Below are 24,569 nucleotides of genomic sequence, written 5' to 3' on the forward strand. Positions count from 1 at the left end.
TTGCTGATATGTCGTACACATGCATACAGATGAACTAAATATTGTCATTTTAAATCTTATGTTTCACATATTGTCGGCCATGACTGAAATAATTTTTTTAAACAAGGCTCGGTTTTAACCATTCGTGAACCCGTGTTTACACAACACAACAATATCTCATAACCATTGCAGCTGGAAATTCGCATATAGTTCACAGTGACCACATTTTACCATAACGTTATATTTCCCACTTGTTGAAAGCTTGTTAAAGAGCATGATAAAACGAACAAAAAATAACAATCTTTAAGGGATAGGCGTAAGGCAAATATCAACGTTGAATGAGTGCCTGGCGCTGTTGAGCGAATGTACGAGTCAAGTCGGTACAAAATACACACGACACTGCACAGTGCACAGTTATTGTTTCTCAAGGCATTAAACGCCTCAAATGACTCTTAAAAGATCGACTTCCTTTATTGCTGTCGTGGAGTTGAATAGAGATATTAAACTTCGTGAGGTTTACGACAAATATATATGTGAACAAGACGCGTGCGAGATTGAGCTTTAGTTGCAATTCATTAAAACTGACGGGTCAAACACGACTCCGTCAATTTTACGAGTTGTAGAGTTTACTTTTTCGTCTAATGACAATGGAGAAGATATTTGTTCTGGCCTTACGCCAGCAAACATGCAACCAAGTATAGCCCTCATCGAATCGAAAATTCTGCGTAAACGCATCCGATCTGCAAACCCGTGAACATAACACGACAGCTATATCTCATTTAGAGCCGATATCGATAATTTGCACGTTCACCGATAACCCCGATATATGCAGCCGATATTTAAAAAATATAGCGTCTAGATTAATGCGCGTTTCCAAAACTTATGAGCATTTATTAGAATAGCTATACAATCATTTATATGCTTGGACGCGGAATAAACTAGAAAATCGGCATCAGGAAGCTGGAAGCTGAGATCGATGTTGTTGCTATTAGTGGCGTTCATGGTGTTTGTCGACTGCAATAGTCATTTCCATCAGGCCGATATCCTTTATTGTGATTCCGTTGCTGCCGACTTGCCGCGCAGCAGCGTGGTTGCGTGCAAAAGACGCGCAATTGCGTTATTGCTAACGCTGTGCTTGTTGATGAAATCGATGGATTGTGACGCATCCGTGACAAGACACTGCTCTCGGTAGGCTTGTCACCCGGTTTATGATCCCAGCTTTCGGTTGATAACACAGCACCGCGTCCTGCGCGTCCACGGTACCCTCTTTTGTACCGCCTGAAATTGAGACTGAATTTATTAGCAGTCGTGATTTTAATTCTAATCTAATTCTGGCTTTACTGAAAATGGTAGGAGAACTGTATGATTGTCAAAGTCTGCAATTAGGCATACGCATTCAGGTATATAGGTTCTTAAAGCGATTCCTGTATTTTTTACGCGCAATGATTCATAATATTTATTTAAATGTTCAGTTCATGCATGTTCATTCAGAATCGACCTTGTATATATACCTGTGATATAAATCTTTCCCCCACAAGCCGTGACACCGCAGTCGTCCAGTGGCTCCTTTGTGCGCGCAGCTTCGGCCCAACCGTCCGTCAGTGGGTCGTAACAGTACATGACTTTGGATTTTCCGCCTGTTCCAGTATGATTATGAATATTTCAACATCTGATTCCATCTCGAATAGACTCATTCAACGTTCCTTACCGACTACGTATATCAAGTTATCCAAGCTGGCACCCACGGCGCACCTTTGCGGTGCTGGAATAGGAGCTTTGTATGTCCATTGGTCGACGTCTGGGTCGTAACACTGCACCTTCACGTAGATAGCTTAGTTTGTTGCGGAGATCGGTGTTTACTTTGGTCAAAAATCGCCTCATACCTTGTCTGTAGCCCTGGATTCGTTATTTTCGCCTCCGACGACATAGATTTTTCCGTTGCACGCCGCCATGGCGCAAGAGCTGACTGCGGTCGGCATCGGCGAAAGTTCTTGCCAGGAATTCGAAAAACTGCGAAGCAAAAGAGCATGCCATTACGGATATTTGAAAGCGTTGCGTCGATATTGTGCTAATAAATCCGACAAGGGATGTTTCACCATAGTGTCCTAAATGGTGTGGACACAGCGATATCGAACGGCTCACTGCATTTGGGCTACGTCTTAATTCCATTTGACCAAAGGCAATTTGGCCGGCTTGCCAAGCGCTAAATTTGATAAAATAGATATCAATGGAAAGCTGCTGCTGTACTGATTACGAAAATAGAAATTTTGTTTTGCCCATAGCTCTGGAACCCCGAAATCAGCCTCGAATTTTACATTGTGATGGAGTTTGGCTTTGTGACGCAACAATGCTGTTTGGCAAACCGAGACGGCAACTCAGAAGCCAGAGCCAGACAGCATTGTTGTGTCACAATGCCAAACTCCATCAGAATGCAAAATTCGAGGCTGAGATTGGGGGTTCCACGGCCATGGGTAAAATAAAATTTATATTTTCGTAATCAGTACATCAGTAGCTTTCCGTTGGTACCCGTTTCATCAAATTCAGCACTTGGCAAGCCGGTCAAAAATGACCGTAAAATTGTCTTTGGTCAAATGGAAAGTATGACGTTACCCAAATGCAGTGAGTCGTTCAATCTCGCTGTGTCCTCACCATTTAGGACACTATGTTTTCACAGAATATGATAATGAATTCTTATATACGGCACTCAGTGGATTCTGGATTAGCAATGTAATCCCTATTATGTTATTATGAATCAATATATCATTGATAAATTCGAAAATGAATGTTTCACACAATATGAACGTGAATTCTAATATACGGCACTTGGTGAATTCTAGATTAGAAATGTATAAACTATTATTATTATTATGAAAGCGTTGCATCAATATTGCATTTTAATAAATTCGAAAGTGACTGTTTCGCAGAATATGACCTTGAATTCTGATATAACGCATTTAGCGCATTCTGGATTAGCAATATATTAACTATTATTATTATTATGAAAGCGTTGCACTGGAGCCTACGATATCGTAGGCCCCGGTTGCACCAATATTGCATTGATAAGTCCGAAAATGAATGTTTCGCAGAATATGACCGTGACTTCTGATATACCGCGCTTAGAAATACAATCACAATTATTATTATGAAAGCGTTGTACCAATATGACTCTCGGAACTTGATATGTATGTATTAATGTATTGGTGTCAAGGGTTTAGGGTTGTTTTTGTTTTTGCTAATCATGGTGTTTCGACTACATTTGTCATTTTACACCAAACCGATATGTTCTTTATTTTTGTTCCGTATTTACCGACTTGTAGCTCGGCCCACATCTACGCTTTTTATAAGACACCGTTTGCGCGGATCACGTGGTGAGGAGGAGCCTAGATAAGCCCACAACCCATTGGTGTTGTAGCTGTAGATTATACCACTTAACGCTATCTCGCCCGACTGGGTTTAGGGTTGGGTATTAGTCTACGTTTAGAGGTAGGTTCGGGTGCACGATATAAACAAAGGGCGGATCGGGACTTCGATTGAATCATTCTCCTTCCGCGCTCCGGGAAACAGGCATTTCGCGGGCACGAGATTCCTTCAACCTCGACGAAAGCCCAATTCCCGACGGGCTTGTTGACAGTGGGCTAATTTCAACTGGCCATCGACGCGCAAACCCAACATATATAAAGCAGCTCCATTTATCGACCGGTTTTGTGATCATTGTCGGCGAGGTAATGTTATGAAGCGACTTTCTTCAGACGCTACCGACCGGCACGCACCTGTCGTATCGACATATCAGACAACGTTATCTTTCGTGTGTAGCCGGGTTACTGCCGTTTCATTGTGTATTTGTTTCAAAATGGATTAGCAGATTCACCCTTTTGTGGTTATTGATGCTATTCTATAAAGCACCCGACTATTCTTTTACTTCGTAGTCCAAAATATGATATGCAATGTTTTTTTTCAATTCTCTACTAGCTGCTGACGATTACCCCTGACTTTTGTATCCCAATGGTACTTATCCGGGGTTCAAGGTTCACGCTTACCCCAAAGGTTCGCTGAGCCAGTCTCGGGAGTCCAGCAAAGGTCAAAACACATACATCCGACTCGTACACAGCAGAATTTACGCTGATTTGCAGGACATATTCATCTTGTTTTGTATCGAAATAGTGTTTTAATGGTCGGTGATGCACATATTGTGGTCGATTTTTGTGTTTGTGACTGTAGTCGAAATTTTATGGTTTGCGGATGGGTTCCCCAGGTTAGTAAAAGTTGATAACCACTGTCGCATTCCGAAACTCCTCGGTGAATTTCGCATTACCCATCACACTGTTGAATTTACAATGTGTAGTATCGTGTAACCTCCCTTAGCCGCCGCAGAGCCAATTATAATTTTTATTTATTAAGAAAAATAAAAAATTAAGATTTCAAATTTTTCTGTCAACCCCATGGAATTGTTGAGTTGTCTTCAAAAACATTTTTGAAGACAACTCGACAATTTCATGGGGTCGACAAAATAATTAGAATTTTTTTTCAATTTTGCTTAATATCGGTAAATTAAAAATTTTGTGGCGGCTTACACTTGTTAGCATTTAACCAAATTTGGTGTGCCACGTTTTTTAGGGTAACCTGACAATTTAATCAGTGAATGGCTGGAATCCGAAAAAACAGTTCTTTGTGAACAACCCTACTGTACACGTACAGTGGAAGCGGAGTTATTGCCGTCGAAAAATTTGGATTTGATTAAAATAGTATTTACGGTGAGCAGAACTATAATAAATAAACAAAGAATCGGTCACCGTAAATACTATTTTATTCAAATCCAAATTTTTCGACGGCAATAACTCCGCTTCCACTGGTTGGAATTGAACCAAATTTGGTGAGCATCGTTTCTATAGACAGCCTAACACTTTCATGGGGTGAACAGAAAATTTTCAAATTTTTCTATTATGTATTTTTATATAATAAATAGAAACTTTCTTCTCCTGTAGCCAAGCGGTTACTGGCTGGAATTGAACCATATTTTGTGTGTAGGCTTAAATTAGGTAACCTAACAATTTTATCAAGTAGCCAGTACGATTTGAGAAAAAAAGTCATTTTTGAAGAGCCCTACTGTGCATTCTCATTGACCACGGTTAAAAAGGCTGTCAGGCGACCAGCACCAAACCCTTTTGTTCAACATACAACAACAACAACCTGTCGTATCGCTCCACGCTGGCCAGCTTCGATTTCCCGTCGTACCCGCCAACACAGTAGACATGACCGCCCAAGGCCGCCATACGATGCTGCCGCCGGCCCTTATGCAGCGATGCTCCCCTCACCCAGCTGTTCAGATGTGACTGAAAGAGAGAACAGGTCAGGTTTATTCACAGGGATTGCCGCAATGATTCGACTATACTCGAATCTGAATCGAGTATTAATCCTAATGATTCAATTCTAGTAGTAAGATATAATGTCGTTCGAGCACTGGAACGATACGCTACTTGCCACTGTAACTCTTATAACAGTTAATTTATCAACGAAAATTATAGTTTCGATACTATTTTACACTGTGTAAGCCTGCAAACCTTGATTGATCATTGCGTACGAAGCATGTTGTTCGAAACACAAACAAAGTGTAATTAAATATTGGCGTTATTTTATTTGTGGTTGCGTAAAACGCATATATTTCGACTTTAAACGTCATTAATACAGCTGCGATGTCATAACGCGTGATACTCGACTCGAAGAGAATCGTCGAGAGTGTGAAATGTTGTGATGGCGATGCCCTTTTGTGATACGCTTTATCAAAACATACGCATAGTTTTATCGCACCTGCGAATTCTACGTTACCATTCAAATATAGTCAACGGATTTTTGATTGTCAATATTCGATATCCGCGCACATTCTTTATCGCGAGCGCCGAATAGCGCGATTTAACAATGGAAAACGTAAAGCCGGGAATAGCACGCGCGGGCATTGTGCATTGTACACCACCAATCGTGGATGACGCATACAAGGTTAACTGATTCGGTTAATGGCTAGTTTCATGTCACGATTTCAATTATTGCGCCAAACGTAATCTATGGCTCAACTGAACATAGCGGAATTGGCCATTATGAATTAGACTAATTAGAACGCAATGCCGCTTATATAATTCCAAACGTTTCTACGCTCAAATCCAATTTCTGGATTTCCCGAAAATGCGGACTTGAAAAACTAGATAATCCGAGTTGCCTAATTAAACTAATTTAGAGCAAAATGCCGGTAATGTAATTGTAATCTAATTTGTGTAATGTTTCTACGCTCTAATTTTAATTTTAACCGAATTTCTGCTTTTCGTAAGACTTGGAAAACTAGATAATTCGAGTTGCCTAATTAAACTAATTTAGAGCAAAATGCCGGTAATGTAATTCAATCTAATTTGTGTAATGTAATTCGGGATTTATTTCAATGCCAGAGTTTTTGCAAATTCAGCAATTCTTATTCGAATCTGATTTGGAAGAAAATCGGTGCAGCTATAATTCTAATTCCAAACAAATTTTAAAATGCTTGAAATTATCTAGATTATCTATTTGCTAACACCGCTCCTAAGACGCAACCCGCACAACGTATAGCAAGCGCTCACCTGATACAGCCAAACATCTTTCGCGTGGATTTTCCCGCCGCTGAGTATAATACTGTTCCCGAACGAAGTGACTGCGTATTCCGCTTTGGTGTAGGCCGGAATTTTGGCTAGCTGGGTCCAGGTCTGCGCGACCGCGTCGTACGCCTCCACGTAGGGCATGTTGTAGCCGCCGTCTCTGTCGCAGCCGCCCACGATCACGACAGCCTCGACGCAGCCCGTCGAGCGCCGAGGTCGGGTGCGCGCGCTGTTGGATTCGTTTACGGTGCCTGAGAGTTGGACAATGGACATTAGACAACTATAGACATTTTCACCTTTTCCATATCATGATCAGAATTAGAATTACAGCTACACAGATTTTTTCCACAATAGATTTTGATTCGAATAATAGCTTCACAGTTTTGCCCAAATTATATTATTATTATAATTACTGAATACGCAGAAACTTTGAAGTACGTGCGTGCACTAGGGCTCTTCAAAAATGACTTTTTTTCTCAAATCGTACTGGCTACTTGACAAAATTGTTAGGTTACCTAATTTAAGCCTACACACAAAATTTGGTTCAATTCCAGCCATTAACCGCTTTGCTACAGGAGAAGAAAGTTTCTATTTATTATATAAAAATAAATAATAAAAAATTTGAAAATTTTCTGTTCACCCCATGAAAGTGTTAGACTGTCGATAGAAACGAGGCTCACCAAATTTGGTTCAATTCCAACCAGTGGAAGCGGAGTTATTGCCGTCGAAAAATTTGGATTTGATTAAAATAGTATTTACGGTGACCGATTCTTTGTTTATTTATTATAGTTGTGCGATTGTTCGACGATTGGAGTATTTGGTTGTATTAAGGTAAGCATCGTATTGTGAGGCGTGAGCCCTTGCGATGTGTTGACCCTTACATATTTAACCAGACTTTCCAATCACTCTCACACCCAGGACGAGTATGGCCGCCAGGCTTTCATAGTCCGAAACCGGGATCTGAAACCGCTTGACGGGGCAGTATCCCAGGCACAAGTATGGTAGCGGAGGGATATGCGGCCACTGACGCACCCCTCCAAAGCCTGCTTGTGCCAGCTCTTTGGAGCCAACAGGGCAGGGTTTTTTCGCCGGGTTCTCCGGTTTTTTCCCGCAAAACCCCTGTTGGTCGCACCGTATACCCGAAGAGTAAAATTAAGAAGAAAAAAGAAGACGAACCGTAGTAAACATGGGTTCTTCGTGTCCTTTTCGACACCTAGTAACCCTATTACCATCGGGGAGTGCCTACAGCTGGGTGGAATATCTCAGCTGTAGTCACAACTATCCCCACGGGGGGAGGTTGGCTGTGGCCCCTCCAGACCCCTAAAAAAATGAGCATCGTTTCTATAGACATTAGACAGTCTAACACTTTCATGGGGTGAACAGAAAATTTTCAAATTTTTTATTATTAATTTTTATATAATAAATAGAAACCTTCTTCTCCTGTAGCAAAGCGGTTAATAGCTTGAATTGAACCAAATTTTGTGTGTAGGCTTAAATTAGGTAACCTAACAATTTTGTCAAGTATAGCCAGTACGATTTGAGAAAAAAAAAGTCATTTTTGAAGAGCCTTAGCGTGCATACAAGGACGCACCCAATATATGATATTTTCTTGTCTCGAGGAGGATTTGCTGACAGTCCGGATTACCCGCGATCATCTCGTCGCATTCAATGTCATTCATAAAGTAGCTCGGATGGATCAAAGGCAGTCGGACGTAGGACAAAATTTCAGCCAACTCGCGGGATCTGTAAGGCAGTAAAATAAAGCGTGCTGGAGTTGAAAATTTTCTGTGCGAATCCACAAGCGGGGCTATATGAAGGAGCTTCCTGCCTTACCGTGATTCGATATCGTGTTGGATCCATCTTTTGACCGCTTCGTATACCACTTCCTCGCGCGGTACATTTATGGCGTCGTCCATGATATATTCGACGATCCGATGTTTTGGTAGCTCCATGAACTCTTCATGCTGTCACGAAAATAAAGCTCAATGGTACGGCACCTATCTTAAAGATAAACTCTGGAGATTGTGCTACGGCGTGCAGGCCCCCGTTTACATAATATATTCGTATCGACATAAACCTAAATATTTTCGGCTGACACCCGTCAGGGGTTAGATTTCATCTTCGAAATACGATAGTTGATATACAATGTTCTTTCCAATTCTCTACCAGCTGCTGACGATTACCCCTGACGAGCGTCAGCCGAAATATTCGGGTTCACTTCAGTATGAATATATTATTCAATTGTGTATTGCAGTTCCGCAGTTCCAAAAAGCTCTTCAAATAAATTCTTCTATAGCAGTTTATGTATATAAGTGCCACTGTGATTATGGCTACGTGGGAAAAACCAAACAACGTTTGCAGGACAGTATAAAATAGCATGTCGCTAGATTAGAACACGCGCGTCACGCTCGGTGAAAGGCTTGATTCAGAACAAGCAAATGTCATAAAAGTCTGCCATTGGCAAACATTTGTTGGATAATCCTGTTTGCGCGAAAAATTATCGAGACGTGTTGTCGGTAGATGTCGTTCACACTTTCATTTGGGTGCCTTGAAGTCGACTTTTATCAAAATACGCCAACCAAATCTGTGCTTACAGAAGGAGTTGTGTTCCTTCTAAGAACAGCACATTGAGCTTAAGCGCTCTCTTCGCCCCGATTATTCGACATTTCATGCCTGAGTTGATATGCAATGTTCTTTGCAATTCTCTACAAGTTGCCGACGATGACCCCTGACGAGTGTCAGCCGGAAATATTCGGGTTCATTTCAATATGAATATACTGCACTACTGCAGTGTTCATTTGTAAATTCTTCCATGGTAAATCCGCATTTTCCAGAGTTCTAGCGTCATCTAACGGAAAAGCTCACACTCACTCGGGTCACATCAGAAAACCGTTCCGTGATCATAACAGATGCCTTTCGGTGCAAATCGGCGAGCGAATGTGCCTCAGCGAAGTCTTTCATTCTTATGCAGTTACACGGGTCCAGCTGCGCTTCGAGGAAGCGGCTACAAGCCTCGGTAAGGGGATTGATCTGAAATAGATCGTATACAAGTGAGACATATAAATAATTTATCTATTTGAAGATGATATTTAAAAGTCAAACTTTTGGTGGCTATTGAACACAACGAACAGATCATCATCATTGGTACGCTTGTAAATGAGAAATAACATTGAAATGGTGCGCACATTAGTCATAAATAGGTAAATATCGCATTCGTTTTTAGAAAGTATCTCATCAATATGTTTCAGGCCCCGGGGGCGGGAAAGTTATAAGACACATATGGAAGGTGGTATCCGAACTAAGAATTACGCCCACCATATGCTGTGAAATTCGACTGTACGACGCCGAAAGTCGTAATAGGGATAACTTAATTCGACCATTGGATAGTAAATTCAGACCAAAGTGAAAACAATCAGCGTTGCTACACTCAAATACCTACTTGAGTACTCCGTAAAAGTACAAGTACTTTGTTACTGTTTATATACACATCGCATATATTGTCAATACTGACGACCGGAGCCTAAATTCGATGACTATTCTAGTGACATAGTTAATTGTGTGACTTGGTGTCATTTTCGAAATGATGTTATGGTCAGTTTCGAACCGAATGCGCGAACTTAAGTCTTCTGGCACGTTTTCAAGGCTGTTCATCGAATCCTATGATATCATTACTCTAAGTTTAGCTTCAGCGGTCAGTTGGCAGCAGATATAAACGACTATACACGAACGAAATAATCTCAAGAGTTGGGATATCGCTATAGCATAAAAGTGAGAGAGTTGTGGTCGGTCAATACACAGAGTGCTGGAAGTTTATCTAGGCTCCTCCTCGCCATCCCATCTATGTATGCGGCGTCTTATAAAAGCCTAGAAGTTGGCCGTGCTACAAGCCGGCATCTACGGAATACAAATGAAGAAAATTGGCCTGGTGTAAATGGCCAATGACCATAGTAGTTGACAAACACCATGAATACCACAAACAACAACACAGAGTACTCAGACTATCGACCAAGACAACAGCTGTGTGTGTGACCGAACATAACATTGCCAGTCTGATTGTAAGCTCTTCAAAGGCAAATACCTGAAACAGGTTGGACGCCTCTAGCAGCAATTGCACATTCGCGGCCGTTATTGTAACGGTAGAAGTGTACAAATACCCCAGCAACAGTTCCATGATGCGGCCTCCCATCCCGTTGATTTGCACCAGCATTTCGCGGGACTCGCGATGGTCGTTGCAGAACATCGCGCGAAAATATTTGCTTTCTGTTGATTTCAAAACAATTCGTGTCACGCGTGAACTCGCGAACTCCATTACGTAACTACATCGTCCGCATACGCGGGTGTGTATTTAGCGGCCAAGACATGCTTTGTTATCGATATCACAAGGTCCGGGGAACATTATCTACACAAGCAAAGCAGTAGGAGACTTCTGGTTATCACGTGGATAGATCAGATTTCAAAATATTGTTCTGTGGGAATGGCCTACTGTAAATATTCCTGCCTGAACAAACATCGGTCCATTAGGCTTGTAGAACCATGGATGCAACTATGCAGGATGAAAACTTGAGAAGGACCATGATGTTGCGTCGCAAACTCGCAATAACTCGCTCGAGCTCTAGTCATAATGAATAAGTCGAAAACTTGATAGTTAGCCGCTCCCCGGCAACGCCCACGCGTGCCGCTGGTACTACGTAGAGTTCAGTGGACATTATGCAAGCGACTATCATGTCGCGCAAGACAAGTATGCTGCTGCGGCTATATACGCTTACCTGCAACAAGTACAGCTCTGTGGCACGGAAATTCGCGACCGTCAGCCGATAATATGACATCAGTGAAGGCGTTCTCGGCCCGAAGCTGGTTGAAGCACGATAAAACCGATGCAGCGTGCTTTTCGTTTTTGAATGTGAACTCGTTGTCTGGTCTTTGCGCTACGTCCATGGCTTGCTTTTTTATAACAGGCGGATTAACAGTCACAGACGAACTAGTCCTTCTTAAGCGTAGCGGCATTACTAATTAATATATCTTTTGACTGTTAATATAGATGAGACAACTATTAATTCATATCTGCCTCCGATATGTATGTATTCGGATACATTTCCTCCGGACATCAATAGTAATCAATAATCGTCAGATTATATCCTTCGCAAACCGTTCGAGATTTCATTCACTCAAGCTCACGTGGGTAATTCCGTGACTAACAGTCACCCAGCATCAGCAAACGACACAAAGACATTAGCCTGAACCCAAAAAGATCTGCGTTATATCAACTATGTTGAATCACGTGATTTCGTGGATCCGCTGAAACAAAGAACAGTTGCGCGTCTGGAATTTGAGAATTTCGTACTATTATGGCCTGTGTTAGCTAGCTGAACGCTGTCCCTTCAAAGAGACACTTAAAATATACATAAACGCATGTAGGCCTATACGGAGTGGAAATTTTCCGCTCACCTACACTCGACTACATTACATCAAGGTAAACAAATGGAAAGCGTAGTAAACATCTCTCTCTTTCGCGCTATTGATGACATGGTCATCTCGTGTTTGAGAATAATTCAATAGTGGCGGTAAATTCCCTTCGTGAGGTGATTTTCACTTTTGATTGTTATCATTGGAGTGGGTTTCGTAATTGGCTAAGTCTGAAAAGTGTTCTTTTTACGTTACATGCATTTATTGTTGAACTCGTCGGGATTAAGTTTCAATATTTGCTTCAAAATGTGAAACACAGACTAACATAGCTTCTTTACGGTATAGTGCTCCTGTTTATATAATTCTGTCTTAATCTGGAATAGAACTGGCAGTCTGGTTCCAATCCTGTTTCCGAAAAACTGACCGTTTCCTGTTTCATTGGAATCCATCATCATGATCCTGTACACAAGATGAGTTCCTGGGTCTATCGATATACTACCACTATGCTAATAATTATCGACGGATTACACCACTTTAATGTGAGATGTGCATTGTGCAATGTGCATGTATCGATTGACTGGTAAAGGACGATTACTAATCTCCTGCAAAGGCTACGACATCTACTGAACAAGACATAGTCTGATGCATGGAGTAATTGACAGTAGAAACGTCGTAACAGTGAAATTCAGTTCTCGTTACGACATTTCAAGTTAGCATTATAGTTAAGTTCTACTCGCTGATTGCTAAAGCTGTTTTTCGTAACGTTACCTCGCGAAATTCATGTGAATTGTACGTTTACGACGTAGCCTACTTGTGTTACGTTGCCATAAGCATTAGTCATTATTTTAGGAGTTTCGTGTTCATTTAGTCTTATTCTCCAATCGCTTTTCATTCTTTACTCAAAATTAGACTCTGCACTCTGCAGTCAACCACTCGCATATTATATCTTGTTATAGCTTGAGCTGTATACACCTCGGATGAACTTGGCGAGAATGATGAATCGTCAGCGATGACGATACGTAATGCATGTGATATATTGCAACCTAACAAGTAAATGACGTAATAATTTTCAAAATTTAATACGAATGACTATGTTGTCTTCAAATATGCGTTCAGTCAAGTGCATATAGCATAAATGTAATTCCATGTAATCGTAATCGTAATCGCGCGATTACGAAGTTATTCTAATCGCAATAATCATTGACATTTATGCAGTAATCGTCCCATGTGTGACCACTATTGCTATGCAAAATCTTCGATGAGGTGCCACGTCACGTCAAAGCGCAATTTCATTGACTGTAATCCACAAAGCCAAATTTGATTAGATCCCTGTTATTTGTTCAAGAGTCCTATGTATTTTTGTCTGGGTGATAAATAGATCACAGTTTTCAATATCAATTTCACCTACCTACAAATGCCTCTTCATATTCATTATCTGTTTTTATACTTCTGTTTTCACTATTTTTTCGTCATGTTATTCTCTTATTGGTGGCTGTAGGCCATAAGCACAGACCGATGGTGGCAAACCTGCGGCGTAGAAGGAAATTAGTGCGGCTGTGGGATACGTAATTCAACTAGTATGTGTTGGCTGCCGTCGACATGCAATTGGAATTTACGAATTGACTCCCGATTTCTTGAGAGATTTTAACTGATCGTGAAATTTTCTTCGCGCTGAGCACGATTCAATGGGACTTCGTTTTTGGATCTAAATATATAGTAGCGCCCTTTCCAATCAGCGCCCACAGCACAGATTCGAAGAGCATTGGAAAATGATGCGCCCCATATTGCTATACAAACTCGCAATCGTGTGGGCCTAACTATACCAACAATCCTGATGGGAAGTCACGAAATAACGGCATGCAACAAAGTGACTAAGAACAATTGGCTCACCCGAAGACGCCGCATCATTTATAACTTGCCCTAAATTTTAGAAAACGCCCTCTCCATCAACTTTACCAGTGAATCTGATCACATGGGCTAAGAAAGGGTAACAGTCTGATAGTAATCTGTAAAACTACTAATATTAATGAAGAAATTCATTAGTGAAACTGAAAAATAATTCGCGACTGTGAACAGTCCCATAACATGACCATGACCACGCAATCATCACTCACGACTTTGCTGCGTATAGTAAGCCTATGATTAAATAGCTTAGTCCGGAGTTAACCGGAAATGGCCACAGACACTTTAAAATGAGTATTTGACGTCCAGCTAGTTCATTACGACAATGCCCTGGAATGCGGCCGTAGGCTACATCAGTTGTCAAAATGCGGCCATGAACGGCAAACAGGTTGGCCAGCCCTGGTAGCCTATATAGACCATGACAAGTCGGTTCGAACCCTTCCTTTTTTTCCACCACATCCCTTTATCGTTGTATTGGAACTGATGAAGCTCTTAATAAAACTAAACGTTCAAACACCAGCGATTTCATCAATTCTCAAAAACAGGTGAATTTTTCCCACTTTGTGATCGGTTGACTAAAAAAAAGGTCATCTTTTCCGCTCAGAGCTCAAAATACCGTTTTTCTCTCCACATTACCAGGTGGATGGCTAGAAAAAAAAAAAGGTCAAATTTTCGCTCAGAGCTAAATACACCCTTTTTCACTCCTAAATACCCGCCGGAGCTTCACTTCTGTGCTAATTTGCGGCATATCACTCGCAATTTGCTCTAAATCTGACCTAAAATTTCAAAAAAGAGGACAAAAGGGCATCCTCCGAGGACACTTTCAAAAAAGAGGACAAATCCTCTTGAAAGTAAGCCTAATCAATCAATCAATCAATCAGGTTTATTAATATTTTCATCGTTTCAAGACATCATAAGACTGCGATACAATGAAAAGATAGGAAGGTGTCGAAACAACTTGGAGTATAGCCATTAAGATCAGACACCCACCTTAGCCTAGGCGAAGTAGGGGAGATGTGGTACCGATGGATCCATGGGACCGAAAATACTTTGAAAATTCTCTATGATAATTCCATGATTACACTCCGTGAACTTGTCTACAATTGCATGCTGGCAAAATCTTTCCTCACATACATAAAAATTCGACGTGCGCGAGCTATGGGGTCTCTCACAGATGTTTTTTGTTTTGGGGGGTGTAAACTAAATTTAGATCGACATATACCTTTTTCTTTGTAACCTTCAACACAAACGAACTAGCAATCATTTTTATTTTGAAGTGTAGGGCTTGTGCCAGGCTATATAATGGCACCTATTATTTTTTTCAGTACCTTCCTTGAGTTGAATTTTTTTCGATTCATGTATAAAATTCGTAGGGTGGGGACCGATGATACAATAGCCAAATCAAGCAAAATAATCAAGCATACTAATCATAAAACAAATGAAACATGCATATGTACAGAAAATCTTCATGTAATAATTGCATATGACGTTTTATCGCTATATCGAGGTATTTGGAAGTCACACTGTCGATTTTCAGGCAATATGTATGTACACTCAAATTTATAAGTTCGAGCCTAAATCGAGACGTGATTTTATGACAACATTTCAGTTAATATTTATTCTATTTTTTGACGGTTGCGACCTAATATTCTTCTTTGGCTTGTTGTAGCTTAGATTATAATACTGAGCAAGAAAAGTTGTCACATCTGAGTTTTTTAGGGTGTATGTGTCATAGGTCCCCGGGTCGTGTGCCATTGGACCCATCGGGTGGGGACCGATGACACGTTCGAGCAACAAATTTCGAACGTCCATAAATATTTTTTGAAAAGACGGATATTCATGTATATGTGCGCGATAGGTAGAGCTTGTATCAAAGTGCTGAGCCAGCAAAAGATCTGCTGTTTTCGGCTGAACATTTTGGGGCCAGCGTTCATTTTCCAATTTTTGATCCATCGGTACCACATCTCTCCTGAATAAGAGGCATGCACACAGAATGAAAAGTAATGCAGAGAATATAAGACGCAAGCGACCAAAACCTCAAGTGAGAGTAGTGCTACTAGTTGGATAGAATATAGTTGCTTTGGAAAGCAAATTTTGGTAAGGGGCAGATCGATGTGTAGTTCGATTAAAATGGTATCTACAATGCACGGGATAAAAAGGACGGCAACAACAACAACAACAACAACAACAACAACAACTGGATAGGACATAATATCTTATCTATCAGCGATCAGCATCCAAGCCGTCCCTTCACTCGACCCCTGGTGGTTTGTCACAAACCAAAAGTATCAACACTAGAGGTCCCTGTACCCTAAGAATGCCGCTGGTTGTTTTTATGGTGATTTTAGAAAATACGGTACTACGGTAGATCTCGTTCCCGGGTCGCGGGTTTGCTAACTGGCTATGCGCTGTTCGCTGCCGTGGGAGGTTGAGCTGCGAATCCAGGTATATGCGTAATGCGCTTAGTTGAGTTATGTCGAATGACAGCGAGAGAAACTTTACTGCCATCAAAATACTTGATTTAGTTATAGTAATTAAAGCAATAAATATGACATTGTTGTCCACTGTCCAGTGAAGCTATAGTATAAATTCATTTGTTCTCCCAAGTCCCATCGGTTCAAAATCACCACAGGATTGCGATACGACAGAAAGATGGAAGGATCCAAGGTCTATTTGTTTATAACGCAGCAAATTCTTGATGCATAGCATGTCCTAATCCAGGTATATGTGTCCCTCCTATGCTAGAGCTATGTGCCTAAAGCCCCGTCTCCCTGAAATAGATCAAAAAGCTATGTTTTAGTCTTGTAGCTATGGCGTTAGATGAAGTTATTTGACGTTAGCCATTTAGTTAGTGAGCTCTTCGAATTTGTAATAATTGCTAAGGTTGAGTATTTTTCCAACCAGTTAGCAGCTATAGCCTAGCAGTATTCGGTTTGGATGAGATGATGAAAGATTGAAAGATAATGAAAATATTGGTCATCTCCTGACATATAAGACCTTATTTTTTATTGATGTGTTTTGCCACCATTGCCCGGATATAACTTCACTAAAAGTCCTATAGGCAAAAGGAATATTATGACTGGTATGTCTTTTACACTTTACAGCGTCGCTGATCGCTACAATACCTGATTTGTAGACCATCATGTGGACTGATCATTAATTGAAACGGATATACAAGCATGGATAACAGCACCGAAAAGTCTTCCGATGGACACAGGAAGAGTGCTAATGGATTTACTGGGAATGCCAATGCGCGGAGCAAACTTGAGCTGATGCGGAAACAGTTTGTTAGCAAGCAGGCGGTTCGGTCAGCTCAAGCAAGACAAGTAATGTGCTTCATCTTCAAAATAAATTGTGATGTCATATTTCTTTCGATGCCCCTTGTGGTACATTTCATTGTTGTGTCTTTATATAAAATGCTCTCTTCAAGTCTCTTCTACTTGCTGACGATTAATCCTGATGTTTGTCATCCGAAAATATTCAGTCTGATGATCTTGACTATGCTGAAGTATCACAGAAGTATATTTGTTCGTGACTAGAGAATTAGCTAACGGGACACAAAATAGCCATAGACCAGTGCTTTTCAACCTCTTTGAACTCCATCCGCACTTTTTTTTGCAAAAAAAAATTTCGTCCGCACAAAACCACCGTAAATTGTCCCACGAGTAAATCGGAATCTTGGGCAAAGAAATTCACGATACCCCGTGTGTTCTGCTGTTTAGCTCTATCTATCTTGAATTCGTATAGGAGTTCAATGACCTTGAAGCCCTGGTTCTTTAACTTTCGGAACCATGACAAAATTATGAGTTTTAGTGGTATCTCGCGAGCGAAACCTCACACATCAAAAAAAATGCCTTTTTAATGTTATAATAGTATGCTGCGATTTTACGGGCATGTATGACATCGAAAACGCGTAGACAATAGCCCAACATAGCTCCGCGCAATATGTCGGACACACGTGATATCAAATTGAGTGAATTATTTTACACTGCGCGTCGCGATTGTACTACTACCTACTCAGGTTGCGAGAATGTGACTATTTAGGGCTTGACCGAGCGTATTAACGTCGAAAGTTCTGGCCAACCAGAGACCGTCATTTTTTGCCAATGATTTGTCGCCACCGATCTTTTTGGCACCTCTCTTTCCCACCGGTATATTGACCAAAACTTCACGTCTTCATGAGTCCCGACGCTGAAGGGGTTGGCCCTTGAAGTTGCAATGAATGTGCCCCCCACCCCCGTTGCACACCTACTAAGCCTAAAGCAACCCAAATATCATCGACAATGTCTTCCAGAAATTCTAGGACAACACTTATCAATTTAAACCAATTTGTGATACAAAGGTCAGCACAGTTTCATGATCAAGCCATAGTTTTGCCCGTGTCGCTTGTTGGCTACTGTACCCAACGCAATGACCTTGGATATATGAAAGCTATCCACAAGAAATGTTTATTTTATGGCATACATATTAACAGATTGCTCTGGTGACGTGCCGACCCAAAATTGTACCCTTTGCTAACCATACTTTGAGACCCATTAAAGGGAGAAAACTTGAGTTTCAGTAACTGGCAAATGCGAGACTGTAATGATGGTATTTACTACTGTCTTTGTGCCTCGTGATAATCGAACCGTTATTATGAGACTATCATGATTGTTCAGAAAAAGAAAGCTGAAAGTTAATTTTACGTCATTTTTCCCGCGCGTCGCAGGCTCAGACCGACTGATAAACCGTATGCGTGCCACCTCAACTGCTTTTGAATGAGACTTCGGATCGCGTAGTGCGCAAATAATAATTCACTGCATCTGGTGCGAGTCAAAGTTATTGTAAATGCCAAGATTATAGTGGTGCGTCGTAAGTCAAACAAGTTTTTACAATTGCGTACGTTTTTACAACAGTCGGGGAGCCACTGCACCGAATTTCCTATTAGGTGTACTCGAATTATTCCATGTCGGAAAAAGTGAGGAATATCCATGGACAATTGTCACTTAGTCCGGGTTCTCATCCGTACCGGTGCGCACCATCACAAAAGTTGAAAATCACTGCCATAGACGTTCAATAGTTTGGATTCTGTACAAACTTTTTACCACTGATGTGACAAAGAGACCCCCCCCCCCTAATCATGTCCCTCTCTCTGTGATTGTTTTGCAGTTAGGCAATAAAATTAAATTATAGATTGATTAACTATTTAATTCTAATTGATTAATTAGAGTACACCAATCGACCGATGGATAGCATGTAAATATACCCCATATTGGCATAACCCTCAGCTGCAACATGTGATTGCTTTGCTTGATGCATTTATAAACCGCTATCCAGGAAAAAATTATATATATTGTTGAAATGGGCTGATGATGTGGCTGCAAGCCACCCAGAGTATGATAATATATAAGCCTACATGTGGTTTGTATTTTTCTCAGTATCAAAACCTATTATCAATTGTGACTGGAGCTGAGCAGCAACACCTGAATACTCATAACCAAGTTCCCCATTGAAAGAATGTTATTCGAGCAGCCATTTTTCAAATTCCTTCAAAGATATGAGTATCATAAAGTCAGCAAAAGCGTTACGGACACTTTGAAATTCCGATTCTAGTATCGTGTTCAATAGCCTACTTGAGACACCTGTACGACCTATCTACTTTTATTTCAATTTCAACAGCGCAAGTTTCTTATTCCTTGTTAATGTAGTATCTTGATTCCAGAAGACTCAAAGCGAAAATTCGGACAAGAAAAGTTCCCTGCCGCGTCAAGTTCAAAACGCTAGAAGTTCCACCGCCGCCGGAACGCGAAAAGACGTCAAACTATCAAAGCTGAACCCCAATGGTAGGTCCAAGTTTTTATTCAACTCTTCTCTTATTAATTTATTTGTAGTTTATGGTGCGTTATAATGTATGAGTAGATTTTTTGTATTTGTACGCGTGAGATTTGAAGAAATTCACTGAAAATGTATAGATAGTATTGTCGATTTACATATAGCTGTCCTACTGCACTGCTGCAGGAATACTGCACAGTACGAATCTAGCCAAGCTTGCTATACAGACATTTTCTATTCTGGTGCTTACGAGATTGAACTCTGGTTCGATATGAGCTGAACTTGGTTCAATTTTCAAGGTTTCACGAATTCAGTAAATATAATTCTGACTAATCTAATTTTGAAAACTTTGTGTAGCTATAATTCAAATTAATTTTCTTGTCTGTGTGCTTAGTTATATAATGAATGTTGTTCCCGCTTCGAATGATTTCCTGTGCTCGGTCTAGTGTAAATTCTCGAGACTAATCACCGTTTGATTTAGATCCACAAATCACGACAGAAAGCAGCTCCAAAAATAAGTCAGACGAGGGTCTGGTCAAAGTCATGCCGACTCATGATAGAAATGGCCCCAGCGAAAGCAGTGAGGTTAAGGAGAAATCCAAAAGGCAGCACATCAGAAGGCCTATACACCGGGCCGGTGTGACGTACCGCGTCAAAGACCACGGTAAGGTTTTCCTTAACTGCAAGGATTCTAAAACTGCAGTAGGTTCTAAACAAAGTCCCGTTTTTTTTTATAAGTTCAACACATAAGCCCTTTGGATCAGGACCAAAAATAGGCCTGCAACCAATTATTTATGTTTGTTTCATACATCTACATTATTTGATACCATTTTGTTTGAAACAAACTAGAAATCATGCTGAATTGGTTTGACTTATCCCATATCATCTCAAAAATATAATGCTCATAAACATCGTGTACGTCATATTTGCGATCACGTATTTCCTCCTGTTTTCTCTTCACGTGTGTCGATTTTGACTTCACGAGTCATGTGAATTGCTATCGGTCCCGGCTTACCTGACAGGTTGACATTGAAGTTGGTTTATTTATCCTTTTCTCAGTTCAAAACATCACAAATTTTAAAAGATGTAAATGATTCGAATGGTCTCGGCTTACAACAAAATGAATGATAATTGTATAGCCCATAGCAAATAATAAAATACCATTAAATTGCGTGAAACATCTTCGTTTTGTGCTAATTTTGGCTTAGCTTGTTTTCCGGTGTACCGGTATGTGTAAATATTGTACAAAAGCGATTTTGAATACTTGAATGTTTGTTTGGTTATGTTATATTTCAAATACACTTACTTTTTTTATTCCAAACTGGTAATTTGATTGTTTCTTGTCATTGTTTTCATGCATGTTTTTTCCTGTGTAAATGGTGCATGTGTTTTTCCATTGTAGGCTGACGCTTGAATTGAAATTGTTTTAAATTTTTGCAGTAAAACCTCCCAGCGACGATACGGAGCTGCAGAACGAAAATATCTTGAATCAAATCCGTGCCAAAGGCCCCATGGTGGGTAAACAGTGTAGGCCTATTATCGCAATAATAATATAGGCCTATGTCTGAGACAATTTGTGTTGTGAGAGTGATATTTCGTGCTGCCTTGGCAGGTCGTTAAAAACAATGCTACCGTGACTGAATTAGAGGCTGGAACGGAAACCAACAAGGCAAATTGCACCATTCCTGAGGTGAGATGTGATAAGTGTTGCCTTTTTCTGCGTATGAAATGTTTCTCTCTCACTTTGTAAGCCGCTACTACAACAACTGCAACAATGTTTGTTATTGTGTCAGAGCGGCATATGGAATTTGTCATTCAGAGGCAAATAGATGCTTCAACCTGACAGCGCAATGCAGTTGTGTATACGTTAGGTTGAATATCCGTCCTTAGCTGCACTCAAACTGTGGACAGAATAAGTGATAAAACTGACATGATACAAAATATGTAATTACTTGCATTGCATCCAAGAATCATATCGAATAATACTATCTTTTGATCAGTTTTTGAACTGCATAAATACTATGTACAGGTTTACCAATACAGGAATTTAACAATTCAGGAAACACTTGGTGGTTACCCTAACTAAAGGAAACATAAGATATGCCCAATAGTGAAGCCCACTACAGTGGAATGATATACAAGTCTTTATACAGTGTATAATTAGTAACTGATGGCTTTAAAATGGACAATTTTTCTTTCTGCTAGCCTAGATGGATACAGTATATATTTTGGTTAAATAACGATGAGCTTCTTGGTACAGAACTTCAATATTACAGCTGAATATCATATTGATATAAGCACAAATCTATTTTCGGCTGACACTGACCCCTGGACATTCGGGTTTAATTAAATATGAATATACCATTCGATTGAATAAGACTTTAACAGCTTGATGGCACTTTGCACTTTACCTACAGAATTTTAGCCCATATCCTTTGATGTTTCTCTGTGTACTTTACTGTGATAAACCATAATTTTCTGAACGAAGTCGTTGTTTTTGTTCCAATATGATTTTGTCCTTTGAGTTTAAATTGCAATATAACGTTGGCTGAACCTTTATTAATATTGATCATGAATTCTTAGAGTAGGTTATAAAAAATTAGAAACATCTCAGACAATGATTTTTATTGGCAGACGAGCAGGACAACAAGTGTGACGTCGCCGAAACTTGCAGGGAATCGTGCTCAGGTATGCTGTAAGCAGGGCCGCGCACAGTGATTCGAGTATTAATTCCAATGCTCCGAGTCCAGTAGCGTCAGAGCACTGAAATTTTACAGTCTTTGCCACTAAGAGTTAATTTCATCAACGAGAATTATTGTTCCGATACTGTTACGCGCCGCGGGAAGCCTTGAAATCTCAATCAGTCATATCGCAGCATGCCAAATATGTAGTGCAAATCTATTGTAAGTAGGGCATACCAAATCTTCGACGGTGCCCTTACCCATTTGCTTTGCGGACAGGCCAGCGACCGGGGGAGTCCGAAAATCAAAAGGATATCAAGTCCGGTGAGCCGTGCGCCGGTGAGGGGCCGTAACCCCTCCCCGAAGGGCCGCAATCCGTCTCCGTTGAACAGACCGCCATCGCCGAACACAGACGGAATATCGCCCTACAGTCCGGAAGACACTGCAAAAAAGGTATGTCGATATGTTGACAACAGGTATTTCGGGTAAACTCGTTTATTTCTGGGAGCGATATTTGGTTTTTAAGATTGGATTTTGAAAAATAGAAAGCAGTTTGGAATCAGTTTGCGTTGCTATTACGAGTGGAATTGTGCCTGCACCGCTTCGACTGTAGCCTATATATTTTCGAAGGTTTCACGTATTTGTAGTTTCATGAGTAGGGCGAGTTTTTGTTGCACTTAAATCGTGAGAAATTTTAACAAACGTTACAGTAAGCTACAAAATACCGACAGTAGGGTTGTTCGAAAATATTTTTTTTACCGAATTTCGGGGTTTCACCAATTGAATTGGTAGGTTGCCCCAAAAAAAACGCTGCACGCCAAATATGGATCGATTCCTACTGGTAGATGTGAATGCGCAGGAGTCTGAAAAGTTTGAATGTGTTACAAAAAAATATTTTTATAAAGCGTCAAATTTTTCTGTCAACCCCGTGAAATTGTTGAGATGTCTAAAAGAACGATGCTTAACAATTTTTGCACACTTCCAGCCGGTGGAAGCGAATTTTTTGCAGCTGAAAATCTTGGACATGCAAAAATAACTTGACTGGTGGGTAATCCCAGAATCATCAATGAGAAGCTCAAATAACTGAATGTCGTTGCATTTCGGGTCCGTTTTTTCTAATTTCTCACCCGTTTAATTACAATGCGTCACAGACGTTCGATGCTTGACTTACATTCCAAATATGTCGATAAATATTATTTACGTTTTCATGAACACAATACACGTTCCCTTTGATACCACGCCGCAGTGTTCAAAGTGGTTCTTGAGGTTTTCGAGGCATACTCTGGCGGTCCTTGATGCCCTTGTTCGCTTGTACAAAGTATTTGATCTTTGATCTCTTATTGACGAGCGTTTTCCTCGTTTGTTCCAGGTCGCCAGGGTGATGAAGGCGCGACTCTACCTTCTGCAGCAGAACGGGCCCAACTCATTTCGTATCGGAGGTGACTCGCCCGAGCATAAGTTTCGGATTATTCTGGGCCCTCAGGTACGGTTCTATGTCAATTCTGGATTGTTTCCCCGTATTGCTGTCCCGAATTGACATGAACGTATAATAATTCTGTGGTAATTTATAGAGCTTGGCAATATCGAGTGTCTTGGGCTTGGGTTGAGTATTCGAGTACCATTGGTTATTACTAGGACCTAAAAAACGGAAGATTTTGACCTAAAAATCAAAATTTTGACATTGTTTTACCTTACAAACTGAATTTTGACAAAATTTAGCCCTCTTTAATGTAAATTAGGCATTTTCGCACATAGTGTTAGAATTGTACTACTCATCTTCATTTCTGGATGGAACTGTCTGTCCTCCTTACGAAGTAGTTTGGCTTGAAAAATCTTTTTGCCTTGAAAACTGACAAATTTTCATATGAAAAAACTTTATTTTAACGAAATCTGGACCTATGAAGGATTCTAGTAGTTACATCACGCGTTATGGTAGAAATAATAAAAATTTGTTGTAGTGCAACGGAAGATAGTTTCCTACATTCTTCGGTAGAAAGTGTCTGTCCTTACTAAGTAGCTTGCCAAGACTTGAGAACGTTTAACAGCAGCAGCTGTTGGCTGGCAACACTCAAGTTGTGCGTACACTGCTGGCGACACACCGCGTTTCTTCATTCTGACAATGTTGTCCACACCTTAATACAACCAAATACTCCATCGTTTCAGCTTACATTACTTTATG

At 40.5% G+C, this 24,569-nt stretch overlaps 2 protein-coding genes across 6 annotated transcripts in view; one reads left to right on the plus strand and one right to left on the minus strand.

The window, feature by feature from the left end:
* Positions 1 to 839: 839 nt before the first annotated feature.
* LOC145433095 (kelch-like protein 24) lies at positions 840 to 24,538 on the minus strand. Of its 2 annotated transcripts, XM_080310025.1 has the most exons (12): positions 24,523 to 24,538; positions 11,360 to 11,619; positions 10,672 to 10,853; positions 9,465 to 9,623; positions 8,427 to 8,557; positions 8,185 to 8,336; positions 6,579 to 6,844; positions 5,167 to 5,309; positions 1,863 to 1,989; positions 1,688 to 1,796; positions 1,491 to 1,616; positions 840 to 1,257 (listed from the first exon to the last, which is right to left on the minus strand). In XM_080310025.1, exons 2-12 carry the CDS (start codon positions 11,595 to 11,597, stop codon positions 1,103 to 1,105), a joined length of 1,788 nt encoding a protein of 595 aa, XP_080166151.1. In that variant the 5' UTR covers positions 11,598 to 11,619; positions 24,523 to 24,538; the 3' UTR covers positions 840 to 1,102. The 2 variants fall into 2 exon arrangements, with proteins under 2 accessions (XP_080166151.1, XP_080166150.1); XM_080310024.1 differs by lacking the exon at positions 24,523 to 24,538 and having other exon boundaries at positions 11,360 to 11,929.
* The window catches only part of LOC145433089 (mitogen-activated protein kinase kinase kinase 1-like), a 42,922-nt gene continuing 25,752 nt past the window's right edge, over positions 7,400 to 24,569 (plus strand). Inside the window, exons 1-9 of one of the 4 annotated variants that reach the window (XM_080310010.1) lie at positions 7,400 to 7,424; positions 17,003 to 17,224; positions 19,600 to 19,720; positions 20,191 to 20,373; positions 21,150 to 21,223; positions 21,322 to 21,399; positions 22,344 to 22,397; positions 22,670 to 22,843; positions 23,760 to 23,873. In XM_080310010.1, the coding sequence (XP_080166136.1) occupies positions 17,078 to 17,224; positions 19,600 to 19,720; positions 20,191 to 20,373; positions 21,150 to 21,223; positions 21,322 to 21,399; positions 22,344 to 22,397; positions 22,670 to 22,843; positions 23,760 to 23,873 (945 nt within the window). In that variant the 5' untranslated portion in view covers positions 7,400 to 7,424; positions 17,003 to 17,077. Of the gene's footprint in view, positions 7,425 to 16,254; positions 16,344 to 16,483; positions 16,620 to 17,002; positions 17,225 to 19,599; positions 19,721 to 20,190; positions 20,374 to 21,149; positions 21,224 to 21,321; positions 21,400 to 22,343; positions 22,398 to 22,669; positions 22,844 to 23,759; positions 23,874 to 24,569 lie in introns of those variants that run through there. The other 3 variants (XM_080310013.1, XM_080310011.1, XM_080310012.1) reach the window with 3 other exon arrangements.

Source organism: Botryllus schlosseri, chromosome 2 (genome assembly GCF_051294905.1).
Source record: "Botryllus schlosseri isolate E-star chromosome 2, Bs_hap1, whole genome shotgun sequence".
In the NCBI taxonomy this organism is placed as follows: domain Eukaryota; kingdom Metazoa; phylum Chordata; class Ascidiacea; order Stolidobranchia; family Styelidae; genus Botryllus; species Botryllus schlosseri.

Coding starts and splice junctions, on each gene's coding strand:
- LOC145433095 (XM_080310025.1), bottom strand. CDS start 11,597: ATGCCGCTACGCTTAAGAAGGACTAGTTCGTCTGTGACTGTTAATCCG. Junction 1,990..5,166: donor AGCGTGGAGCGATACGACAG/GTTGTTGTTGTT, acceptor TTTGCTTCGCAG/TTTTTCGAATTCCTGGCAAG. Junction 1,617..1,687: donor TAACTTGATATACGTAGTCG/GTAAGGAACGTT, acceptor ATACTGGAACAG/GCGGAAAATCCAAAGTCATG.